Raw genomic sequence first — 13017 nt, forward strand, 5'->3', positions numbered from 1 at the left:
TTTCTTTATGTATTCCTCCCACCGTGAGACCCATTGTTTCTGCCAAGAAGCAAATATTTTAACCTTTCATCAATTGCCAAAATTTTGAAAGTTTCAAGTGAAAAGGCCATGTTTGTTCACACTTTTTTCCACTGTTGGAAAGAATGATATGCACATAAACATTAATGATACATGTGTCTATTGATGCAGGAAGAGGTTATGAGTTAGACTGCTCATTTTCTTTGTATGTTTGTGTCTGTTCAGAAAGCAGACGACCGAGAGAAGCGACAGGAAGCCCACCGTTTCCATTTCGACGCCATGTGAGAGAAGAAAACTGCATGATGGGAAAACAGCCTCCGTCGTCCACCACCACCACCTCTCTCTCTCTCTCTCTCTCTCTCTCTCTCTCTCTCTTTCTCTCTCTCTCTCTCTCTCTCTCTCACATATACACACATTTTTACTCAGTTTCATTTCAAGGGCCAATAAATGGATTCTCATTTGCCCCAAAACGTTTTTTCTTGATATTTTTTTTTAGTCCTCGAGTCAGATGTGAAAAATTGATGTTTCGTTTCATTTATTCATTCCAGTGTTAGAAGTACAGGAGCTGTGAAAAGGCCATAGAGACACAAAGAGAAATCCTAATGGAGACCACTCACAAGTTTAAGGTGACACTGTCGGATTTGGCTGTGTTCGGCAGTTATTGGTGTGATGAGAGCATTGTTGATGTTAGGATTAATGTTTGTGGAGTATTCATTCAAATTTCATGAGTTTTTCTTAAAACATGCAGCGAGTGACTCCTACTGTATATTTTCCTATGTTTGCATTTGTTCACTGGAAGGGAAAAGCACCTTTGGCACGAGTATCGACATGTGTAACGTTTACTTGAAATTCATTTGTGTGTATGTTACTGTGTCTTTTTCTAGTTGTTTTTTTTCTATCTGATTTTAATACCTGTGAAATTAAACTGAACTGAATTGTGTGATATTGATCTCTACCATGCAACTGCAGCTGCGAAGTTAACAAAAAATACACATGCAGCATAAGGGTTCTGACAAAAATGTATCTGCTACCAATTTCACCGAAGGTGATTAATCGCTGTTTGTGCAAAGCCATGTTTTTTTTTCAGCTGATTGTATCACAGTGCATCATGTGAGTGCCAAAAAAAATGTGTTGCATCCTTTAAACTTATTATGTGACTTTATTGAGGCTCTGCAATTAAAACGTAGACATCCTACTGAATACAATGAAGTTCACTCCAACTGGTTGTGATGATTTTTTTTTTTTTTTTTTTTGTCTTTTTTAACTAATTGGACTGAGCGCTCTGTGTGCAGATATTTATGCAGATATTTATTTTACAAGAATGAGCTCATGCCTTTCTGAGTGGTTTGCACTTTTTAAACTAATGATTAACTGTCTGTGGGTGTATGTAATTTATTTTGTTTTGTGCATTTGATTTGCAAATGAATGTTTGAGCTTCTAAATGTTTCCTTACCGGGGTTGAGAATAAAGGTTTCTCTTAATTAAATCAACTTTGAGTGGTGGATTATTTGACTGTGTTGAAAAAGAGTTAAACATAGGCTGTATATAATTTTAAGGAGTTTAGGAAAGCAAATAGTAGGTGTTTTTGTCCCTAGAATTTCTTTCTAAGGGGGTCCCCTGTTTGTTTTGTATAGCTGGGAAGCTGGTGGGAAATTAACACTCTAAATAATCATCTTTACACACCCTCATTCTCCAAACCTGAGGTGAGAGAAGCAGTGAGGAAATTAAACTGCGTTTAATTTTGCAGAAGACCCCTGGAGGCTCCTTTGAGTACCCCTCTAGGGCTTGGCAGCACCCTACTCAGGGAGCCACCCGTGCTAAATTATGCATCGACAAGAGTAACCCCCCCCCCCCCCCCCCCCCCGCACCAAGTTTGTCTTCTCCGCAGCAACCTTTAAACACATCATAGCTCTAAGTATGGATACTTTCTATAGCCTATCTGTGTGAGTAGAAGAGAGAAAGAGAGAGCACTGAGGTGGTGCATGTCACAAATTACTGTAAAGCTCAAAAGAGTAGAGCAGGATGCAGCAGGAAACCAAGCAATGTTTGAGAATAAAAGCATGGGAGAACCCCAGGGCTGGGATTCACGTGTCATCAGATAATAAAAAATTCATGGGATTGTAACATTACAGTGAAGACGCAGATTGAATTCACTCATTTGATGGGAATTATCAGCCAAGGATTTTCCTGAGGGTATTTCTGACAATGACAATATGGTCATTTATGCATTTTCAGCCAGTGTGCTTAAAGAATGATGCTAATTCAACCCTAATTCAATTTGATTTATCCCAGTTAAATCTGGATTTGGGACATAAACATACACAAATCCTTCATATGATATAAATATGAGGGTGGGGGAGGAGGGGAAGGGGCACTGAGTACTGCAAGCGCCAGCAGAGGATTAGTGGTAGATCATAGATTGTCCATCCCAATCATTAAAATTATATCTGATGTAATATTAGATTAGAGATTAGATTAGATAGAACTGTATTGATCCCTTGGACAGAATCTTCAGGAAATTGAGGTTCCAAAAGCAGCACAACACCGGATATACACACAAGAAATACCAGAAGAAAGAAAAAATAGCAATTAAAAGAAAAGCAATAAAATGGAATAACTATGAAAAAAACTATAAAAATAGTGGGAAAAAAAACCCCCAAAAAACATGATTGCACATTGGAAAGTATTGGCAGAAACAAGTGGTAAGTAGCAGTAGTAGTAGTAATAAGTAGCTTATTATGTTACAGCATAATGTTATAGGATGCACAATATGTATATGTATAGTTCATCAAGATCATCAAATCATCCGTATTAGAGCAGCATGAATGTGCAATGGATAGGAGATAATTTCCACCACAATATCTACAAGTATGAACAATTCAGCACAGATCACCAGCATGTATAGCCACAATCATCCCCATAACTGTCACATTACTGCTTTTATCATTAAATTTTATCAATTTCATCATAAAATTTGCTTGAGAAGGTGTGCAAACCCTGCATACAGATCCAAAACAGACTGCATTTTCAGAATTTTCAGTAATTTTATTTATTCTAAACTAGGTGCAGGGAAAATATCCAGGCAGGCCCATCCTATCCATGGTGCCAAAAAAGCAAAAGGCCAGTGTTTAATTCCTAATGGAGAAGTTGGTTGAGTATGAAAGCTGAAGTGTAAAATTCCAGCAAATTATAGAATTTAACACATCTTAATAAATACAAATCAAATGGGGAAACCTACATATTTTATGTGTTTTAGGAGATAGAAAAAAAAAAAAAAAAAAGATGTGAAATGTGAGTAATTTGTTCCTCTGTGCTCACACTGGTTAAACTTAATGTGGATTTATGGTTTTAATAGTTTTAGATCTTCTATATTTTACCGCTTCCTCACCAATAAAACATTACTTTGACAGGACTAACCGGAACTCAGGGTCTACATTGCATCTTTGCTGATCGTGGTCATGACAAGCTACTCATTGATGTAAGCAGCGCCCACGGCTTAAATGATTCTGGTTCAGGAGCGTTTCTTAGTTCAGACGCGGACGGAGAGCAGACAGTCTGAGTCTCCTCCTCCTCATCATCCTCCTCTTCCTCCTCCTCCTTCTTTCTTCTTCCTCCATCTCTCAGTGTCTCTCCTTTTACTCTCCATCCATCATCCATTCGCACGCGTCTTTTGGATACCTACCTCTGCTCAGTGCGCGTCAGCCCTGCCTTGGATCAGTCCATCATCCTCCACATGTCATCCCCACTGTAGTCCCACTGGAAGCTGTATTTACAGTAATGATGCCTGGCTGAAACACTCGCAGTTGTTTCGTCTTGCAGCCAAACGAAGCGGGAAGCGCCGACAGAAGAGAAGAGCTTGGCTTTCTTTCCTCTTGGAGCTTGGCACTGCGTAATGGATTTACTGTTGTCGGACAAAAGTTGGATTTCGTGAAGAACCCGCTGGAGCCCTAACATGGACAGAATAGGAAGGCGTTTTTAGAAAGGTGTATCTAGGTTGGAAACGCACCGTGAGAGGAAATGCACAGAGGTGAGTCGTGTTCGTGCTTCTGGATCACCCGTGGTGCGCTTCAAGCTCAGGTGCCATGGGCGCAGAAAAATCAGTTTCTTTTTAAACATTTTTTTTTCCCATGAATTTATCATAGTGGGTGTTCCAGTAGGTCATGCGTCTTCATTTAATAAGACTACTCTGCAAGAAAAAAAAAAACAAAAAAACGCTCTCACAGTTTTGAGAGAACATCTGAATATAGTCGTTTTTGCAGATTTGTGGTTAATATGCAACTATGTAAATGCTTGTCTGTCGTTTTCTCTGTCTCAGCCTGTTTGTCTTCTGTATCAACTTGCCCTCTTGTGACTGTTTGTGGCAAATCTACAAACCACAGCGTCGCTATGGTTTGGAATCTAACACAGTCTCCAGCTTCTGTTATTCCACATTCAGCAAAACAGTGCAACTTAATTCACCCTAAAACCTTTTTTCTCTTCTTTTCCCTGTCTCTGCATGTGTGTGGCTGTGAGTTGGCTATTCCATGAATAAAAAATGACCCGTTAGGATACTATAATGAGTTCTGCGTTCAACCATTTGAGCCAGCGGCTGCTCGGGTACTATGAGGTGTGCCTTTTTATTCGAGGGCAGCTTCAATGTGTTTAATGATCATAATTGACAGCAAAGGTCAAATAGGCTACTGTTAGTAATCCATATACAGTAAAAACACCAGAAAGCATTACCTGCGTTCAATTATCCAACAGTTTGAAGTGCGCATTGATCTTACCATTGCCTAACTGCTCTTGTAAAAACCAAACGCTTATATAAATAAAATAAATGTCATGTTTTATATAAATAAGGTTCGTTTTTAAAGCAAGGTTTTTCTCGTTATAGATAAATACTCGCCAAGTTCGGCTCCAGACGCCGTTTTTTGTTTTTTTGTTGTTGTTTTTTTTCCTTGTAGATCCCTCCTGCGCGTGCTGCTATTGCCCCATTGACTCTCGCTCTAGCCCGTCTCGCGCCATCAACACCTGAGGCACGCGCCACAGCGCACGGCTGCGGCTCCTGATGCGTTCACTGAGCCGTGCGCGAGGCTTTTTTTGGTGTGTGGACAGTTGACTGCAGGCAAACCCGAAACCAACAAAACACGGTTAACACACAGGAGGAAACGCAAGAATAGTGAAAGGAACGACCGTCACAGCTAAGAGGTTTACCTGTTTCATGTGACAGCTTTACACTTGTAAGCTACAAAATATTATCTCCTGAAAGTTACAGCTGATTTTCATGTCGCTTGAAACGAAAATAGCAACATGAGAACTCTGTAGCATCTGTCTCTTTCAAAATGACAAATAGGATTTTTTTAAAAATGTAGTTCTATTTAATATAACTGCACACGTAGCATTGGGAACATTTGACAGGTCCTTATTACGTTAGTATGTTTTAAAGTACAACAAAGAAACAGAAAATTAGCATTAATGTTAGGGAAAACTGGATTTTTTATCGAATAAAGCACCTGAACAATAGCTGATGGAGAAAATTATACATAGGATAGCACTGATGGGGTGTGCATGGGAATCCCCACAGCCTATATATGTAACTGGATTTGGTGAAAACTCCACAAAAATGCTGTTAAATTGTGTATTATTCTATCATGCCCTGCCCTAACACACTGCTAAGTGCTGTTAAAGCATTAATGGAACAAAATCAGTGTTTTATCCAAACTAAACTATGCTGGAAAATGAATATACTCCACTACAAGGCAAAAATCTTCTCTGTAAAACATAGAAAAGTGCTATATAAAACAAATTCATTATTATTATTATTATTATTATCATTATCATCATCATCATCATCATCATTATTATTATTATTATTATTATTATTATTATTATTATTAATAATAATAATAATAATAATAATAATAATAATAAAACTAAATTATAATATCTACCTCTTAAGGTGTAGTGGAGTTTGCATCAATGCTTTGTGTGCCTTTTGGGCACAATTCTGGTTTATTTTTTACAAGTACAATTAACAAAAGTCAAGGGGGCTTAATGGTCGCCCCCCTCTCCCCCCTACAGAGCCGCCCTTGCACCTGAGACATTTTACATAAAGTATATTTGGGAGCTCTGCATGAACCCCCATCAGTACAATTAAAGTTAAAGGTCCATAATATCTGTACCTTGTGTCTACAGTATAGATGCCATTAACATAAACTGCAAAGGAAACCATCAGATTAAGGCGAGTCTAGCGTAATTAAGAGGCCTAAAGACTGGAAATTAGCTGTTAGGTGGCCACAAGTGCCTCTTTATTAGCTATAAGGAAATGACTTCATTTCTCATTAAGGCTTTTACAGCAGAATTTGACTTTCAGCCATGATCAGTGAGATGACTTTACACATATTTGTACTAATGGACCCTAAACTTACCTTCTAATCATTTGTGGCTGGTTTATCAGTTTAAACTTAATTCCTGAGCGACAATGGTTGTTTATTCTTTGGACATGTTTTAGCAAAAGTCTACATCTCCCACTATCTCTTATATCATAACCAGTCCATAAATACATTATATGTGACAAGGCCTCTTGTCTTTTGGCAAGAGGCCATCTGGTGAGTTTCGAGGGGGAAGCAGATTACAGCCCGCATTTGGCTTGTAAAGTGAAGTGAGGGGTGATGTCGAAACAAAATGAAATGACCTAGAATTGCGGGATTGAACACAATGTGAAATGTTTCAGATCAGAGGTCAAGTACAACTTTATCAGTGAAAAACGAGGAATATGTCTTTGGGGAATAGGATTAACTCACAGCTACCTGATGTGCTTTGTGTTTAAGTAATACAGCACTTTTTTTTTTTTTTTTAAATATAGTGTTCGTTTCTATGTGGCACTGTGTCACTTCATACACCTTTACAGGTTCTCCTTGTGTTGAAATGGCAAATGCTTGAAAGTCTATGTTGTAATTTAATTAATGGCCCAATAACTCTGGTCTGACAACTTCATTAGAAAAACTGATGCGCTTGATCCGCATTTCTGCCTTCACACGCCACGGTAGCTCTATGAATCACAACTTTGCCAGTTTGTAACCAAAGCTTTTCTACATTCTGCTTGTTAAAATGATCAACTTAAAGCTCTTAATGGTGGACAAATGTTCTCTCTGACAGGCCTATATGTGAGTTATAATCCAAAAAGCTGCAGATAATGTCTATAGTTCCTTTGAGTTGTTTTTCTTCTTCAGTATGGGTGGTCTGTAAATGTGCCCATGGGTCTTCATAAGCTCACAAAGTTCACTGGAAGATAATGGAGATGATATAGAAGCCTGGAGCCAGAAGGCCACGTGCATGGGTGTTCAATCAAACATATATGCTCATTGGTGCATGTGTGATTGCTGCTTATGTTAAATGTGCATTCCCTTAGTACATCCCCTTGCTTTCTCTCTCTCTCTCTCTCTCTCTCTCTCTCTTTTCTATCTATCCTTCCTGGGTGACATTATGCAATGTACCGGACTCATGCTCGCTCTAATTTGATGTTAGCAGACCAACCTATTATGAACTCAGTGGGGATCGGGTCTACAGCAGCTTATCAGAGCAAGACAGTGTCAGGAGCTGTAACATGCCTGCCCTCAGTACAGATATCATTGTAATGCAACATCTTCTGCCTATTGTCTCCAGCCGTTCTCTGCCCATATGATATGTTGGTCCTCTCATCAATGCTGTACGCCTCGGAGCCTGTAATCCTGTTTTTTATGCTAACATTTTATGTTGCTGGTGCCTAGAGGCTGCAGATTAGGAGGTTAGAGGCTTGAGGTTTGGACAAATGCTGATGTTTTTGTACCATTCTTATAACTACTACTACTACTACTACTACTACTACTACTACTACTACTGTTACTACTACTACTACTACTACTACGCAGCATCTGTTCTATTATTGCACTTATATTGCTGTGAGGAATTTTCCAGCTTACTATATGTGACATAAGTGTTAATTATAGTAACACAAGTATATGCATCACTAATTGGGCTATTGTTGCATGTGTCTGTAGAAATTAGTCTATTGTGCTGTTAGCCTGCAATGCAGCTGTTACTACTATTTCACACCAACTATTATGCAGTGTTGCTTATTTTAGAACTCTATCAATGTGTCTGCTGCTGAAGCTAAAAGACCTGTTGTGTGATGCCTTATCAGCTTTAATCCTTCCTTTTATGGGCATTCTTCAATCAGTTAATACATAGGCCTTTAAGTTTGGATAAGGGAGCCAAATCAAGACATGAATGATGCATTAATGCCCCTCTTTCATGGAAATCTTCTGCTTGACTTTCCTTAAAATGTCACAGATTACCAGCATATTAATACAATTGGACCACATGACAAAGTGGAAAAGAACAGACACCTACCATACTCAGTACCTCTGCTAACCCTGTGGGTCTGTCATTTACAAGATGATTCATCCCTGAATGTATTTGCAGCTCCTCTGCACAGTCATGAGTGTATTTCTTGAATTGGCAATGAGTATAATTATCTCCTGAGCATGCATAAATATTATACAAGCAATACACTCACTACACTACAGATGCAGCACATTATTGTTATCACTCCTCCGACAGCTTTCCTGTATTTTTTCTTTGTTTAAATAACCAATTTAATAAGGGGTTTACTTGAACATATTAATTTGTGGTTTAATTGCTATTCATCAAGCTGCAGCTGAAATCAGTTCTATAGTTGGCCACAAATACTTAATTTACATAGTTTTCATTCATGATGCCTATGATATGACTTGTTAATTAAGTATACAATTAAGTACTGTATATAAATGCAGTATTATGCCTCCTGTAATCTTATGTATAATATTTCTGTTTCAGCGTGGATACTCTTCTTTCTCATAGAAGAGGGTTTTGCTCTGGCACAGAGAACTAAAGGTGAGATAGTTCACATCCTCCTTTGTCCCACAAATGTTGTCTTCTTCATTTTACTCCCCAGTTTCTGAAAATAAGAAATCTGCATCCATTCCTCTGCCTATACTCCCTTGTCTGTCTTTGCTTTTCTTGTCTCACTCCTTTGGCTCTCCTTCCCTTCCAGTCATTTCTTCATCGATCCCCTGACTCTATAACCCATCTGTCCTTCTGCTCCCTGCCTTCTTTCATTTCAGACTCCCCGACTGAACATGGCGGCCAGACCCCTAACCAGAACGAATGTGGAACGTGGGTCCGCAACATCAATGGCGGGGTGTTCACATCCCCCAATTACCCTAACACATACCCGCCCAACAAGGAGTGTGTTTACATCCTGGAAGGTAAATTTGCTTCCTTCCTGAATGGTTTGCCTTCTTCACACACTTTCCCACCTTTCAGCATATTGCCTCCTCCACTGAATGTCATTAGTCTGACTGACATTGTTTTATATAACCTCCCCTATCTGATTTTCTGGCTCTTCACTGGCGGCAATCAGCCTGACATGTTCTGAATGAGACATCCTGAGTTTGTTTCACTGCACACAGATATAGCCCTTTGAACATGATGGAGAGTGGCGCATTGTGAGTCGCCTCTGACTTCTATCCTAATCAGAATAGTGCCGTGTTCATCTCATTGGCAGGGTGTGCCAGAGTGAAGCATAAAAGAGATGAACATCTGCTACAGAGCTGAGCTTTGGTGACATATCAGTCAATTGCAAGCGTCCTTGTGTTTACCAGAAATTTCTCATCATCACATCCATAATTCGGTGGCCTGCTGCACGGAAACATAATGGAAAGCATCATCAGCAACTATAGCAAATGAGTTCTGGGCTAGTGGTTGATGTGTTTTCATGCTAACTGTTTATTTCCATCAAACTAAAGTACAGCCTTTCGTGAAATCAGAAATGCAGATCAGAAGTGTACTTTTCTCATTGTAATGGTGAGGAACTGGTCTGAGATGCAGCTCAAGGGCTCCCCCTGTGGACAAAGTGAGCTCAGACCTACTGCTGATGAATAAACTGCAACTCCTGTCACCATCACAGGCGGCCTACTGGTGTGTGGAAGATCTGTGTGGGTCTGGGAAACCACAGCTGGAACCTATCATTTGCCATTATTTGGTCCTGAATGGCCTTACTCATATTCATATCCACGCTTCAGTGTTGAGCCTTTTATTCCGCCTTTCATAGACAAAGACAGATGCATTTGGCATTAAGCGCCAATCAGATTGCTTTGTAATCATAATTTGTGGTTAGTGAGGCTCATTGATTGTGTCGTGTCCTCCAGTTCATCAGCCATTAAATAGATGCAGTGATTATACTTTCTGCTGTTTGTTTCTGTCTCAAGCAGTGTCGTTTTTGTGTGTGTTTGTATGAGAGGAAAAAGCAAGATGGAAAGTTATGGGGAGACTCAAGACACCAGGGAATGAACACACAAATAGCAGGAAGTGCAGGCATACAAGCTGCTCATTCAGGCAGAAATGCACAACACTGTGGCTGAAATTCAACGCCAAGAACAGAAGAACAAATTCACACAGAGGAAGACTTTTCACAGCATATCATACATATACCGTAGTCTTGCCTTCTATTTTTTTTTCTGGTTTGTTGATGCAAGGAATGACTCATAATCTCATCCTCAGCATCTTTATTTACTATGACTAATCCCTCAAGGAATGTATGAGTTGCCCCTGTTGAATATTTCCATTGCGCTGATGTAAACATAGCGATCTGCTCTTTCAGTACATAAAACATGCTCTACAGCGCTCATACTTTACATGAGAGGTGAATTTGTGGACATTGTTAATGCTGTGATTCATTCTTTTGAGTTTACTGACTTCACAGAGCAGCAAAGGTAACATGAAATGAATATACACTGTACACTAGTTTTGTTAGTATCTGTATGTGGGAACAACAATAATTGGAGTGAATGTTTAGTTTGCTTTGTTCTCAGATTACAGATAACAGTACATGAAAAGGAGCCAAAGCACAAATTTGGAGAAAAATATCGAGGAACATCTTATTAATTATCTATTTACAAAAACTAGCTATGTGACTGAGCTAATCAACTGAAGTTTCACAGACAAAATTATTGAAATCATTGAAAGAAATGTGAAAGAAGAAGCCTCCTCCACGTGTTGTGAAAAGAACACAAAAAATACATGAAAAGGAAGGAAAAGTCATTAATTAAGGTTTCTGCCTACTGCATTTTAAATCTGTCCTTTATGCGGAGAACAGAAACACACTCTTTTATAATAGCACTTTCTATCTCACTATGCTCTTAAGTAGTGATACTGCTTCCTTTTTCTTGCAAATCTGATAAGTGCCATATTTTCCATACTGTGTTTTCTGAATAAAGAAAACAGTCTGGAGTAGTCTCAAGTAAATCTCCCTTGCAGATGAGTAACAAATTACAAGCAACGTTAAACAAAATAAAGTGCCTTATTAGGTTTTGTTTATTTGAATAAATGTAGATAACTGTCATTTAAAAGCATTACCATTGATACGCATTTATAGTGGAGGTATAGAATAGACCCATTTTATTATGGATGCACTAATGTGGTCATATGTAATGTTGCAGCTGTTAAAAGTAAAGCTCATTTTAAGTACTGTACAAGCAAACTATAATTTGTGGTCATTTATTACTTGATTTATATTTTATGTCAGAAGTATGAATGTGTAAAGTTGCTGGTGATTGAAGTTGCTTGAAACAGATTTAACTGAATAAAAAGTAAAGAAAAGTACTTACATGCAGCGCTTAATAAATATGTGCCTTATCCAAGTGTCTTTAAGTCTGGGGAGCCCTACTGTTATCAGTTTTCTTCAGCATAAATTAATTTGGATGTATTACAATGCCAGTTTTGTTTGGATATGAAAGAGATTCTCAGAAACATAAGGAAAGCTCTAACTTGATGCATTATTAAAACCAACGTCTACATCACAAATTGAGCCCAAAGTAGGTACATTAAAGCTGGAGGATATGAAAATAAGGGCAAAAAACACCAGAATTTACAAATGTATGCCTTCTCTCTGCAGCTCTTACCTCTCAGATCAAATCAAAGATTAAATATAAGTATACATGACCTGATGCTGTTTCACACCACTATGGAAAAGAGAAACCCCATGTTGAGCCATGTATTAAACCCCCTACCTGGCTGAAAACACACGCAGGTATGAGTGGACAAATCTACTCTGTCAGGTTCTATCACCTTAAAATATATTGTTTTTTATCATGACCATCAAGTATCAAAAGGTGCATTGTTTAGGCCAAAGGTTGCACTGAAGGGTTTGAAAAGGAATATTTTGAGATGGAAGATGGAGGCCAGCATGTCCATCTCTCTAAGGTTGTTCAGTTGAATTGAGATGCGGTTACTGTGAAGACCATATCTCATGATTCATATGATTTTCACCCTCATCAATTGATGTTGTGACCCCTTGTTCATTACTTTCATCAGATTTTTCCTGTAATTTTTCACCTTCCATGTGTGAATGACCAAGAGACACTTTTAATGTAGCCACTAATGTTACACTTTACATCCAAAAATGGCTATGATGACCTACAGTTCTCTGGACACAGATCTGAGCCAACTTTTAACAAGTTTCCCCTCCACACATGGTTCGCTGATTAGTTTAATTTGCTGGGTAACAGCCTGTACAATGCACAACTTCACAATCCAGATTAGCTCATATCTGACTCTGCTTTTAATTTAAGCCTCAAAATACTATTCAGATTTTTCTTTGTCCTGCATAAGCAAGATTTAATTTTATTCCTTTCATGGATTTTCCTCTTTTGTTTCTTTTCTCTCCCCACTCCCTTGTTTGGCAAAGCTCTCCCTAGGCAAAGGATTCAACTGGCTTTTGATAAGAATTACTACATTGAGCCATCGTTTGAGTGCCGCTTCGATCACATCGAAATTCGTGATGGCCCATTTGGGTTCTCTCCACTTATTGACCGCTTCTGTGGAGGCAAGAACCCAGGGTTGGTTACTTCAACCGGACGGTTCATGTGGATCAAGTTCACCAGTGATGAAGAGCTTGAGGGCCTTGGCTTCCGCATCAAGTACACCTTCATTGCAGGTAAA

General features: G+C 38.8%; 2 protein-coding genes across 4 annotated transcripts in view; both read left to right on the forward strand.

Moving 5' to 3' along the window:
• The window catches only part of itfg1 (integrin alpha FG-GAP repeat containing 1), a 177823-nt gene extending 176315 nt beyond the window's left edge, over positions 1-1508 (forward strand). Inside the window, exons 18-19 of one of the 2 annotated variants that reach the window (XM_030161093.1) lie at positions 244-350; positions 404-1508. In XM_030161093.1, coding sequence (XP_030016953.1) covers positions 244-303 — 60 coding nt within the window. In that variant the 3' untranslated portion in view covers positions 304-350; positions 404-1508. Of the gene's footprint in view, positions 1-243 lie in introns of both variants that reach the window. The other variant, XM_030161084.1, reaches the window with a different exon arrangement.
• Positions 1509-3505: 1997 nt separating this feature from the next.
• Positions 3506-13017, forward strand: part of neto2a (neuropilin (NRP) and tolloid (TLL)-like 2a) — a 28964-nt gene continuing 19452 nt past the window's right edge. Inside the window, exons 1-4 of one of the 2 annotated variants that reach the window (XM_030128063.1) lie at positions 3506-4045; positions 8854-8910; positions 9141-9284; positions 12764-13012. In XM_030128063.1, coding sequence (XP_029983923.1) covers positions 4036-4045; positions 8854-8910; positions 9141-9284; positions 12764-13012 — 460 coding nt within the window. In that variant the 5' untranslated portion in view covers positions 3506-4035. Of the gene's footprint in view, positions 4046-8804; positions 8911-9140; positions 9285-12763; positions 13013-13017 lie in introns of those variants that run through there. The other variant, XM_030128054.1, reaches the window with a different exon arrangement.

The sequence above is a fragment of the Sphaeramia orbicularis genome, chromosome 3, assembly GCF_902148855.1.
Source record: "Sphaeramia orbicularis chromosome 3, fSphaOr1.1, whole genome shotgun sequence".
NCBI lineage: Eukaryota > Metazoa > Chordata > Actinopteri > Kurtiformes > Apogonidae > Sphaeramia > Sphaeramia orbicularis.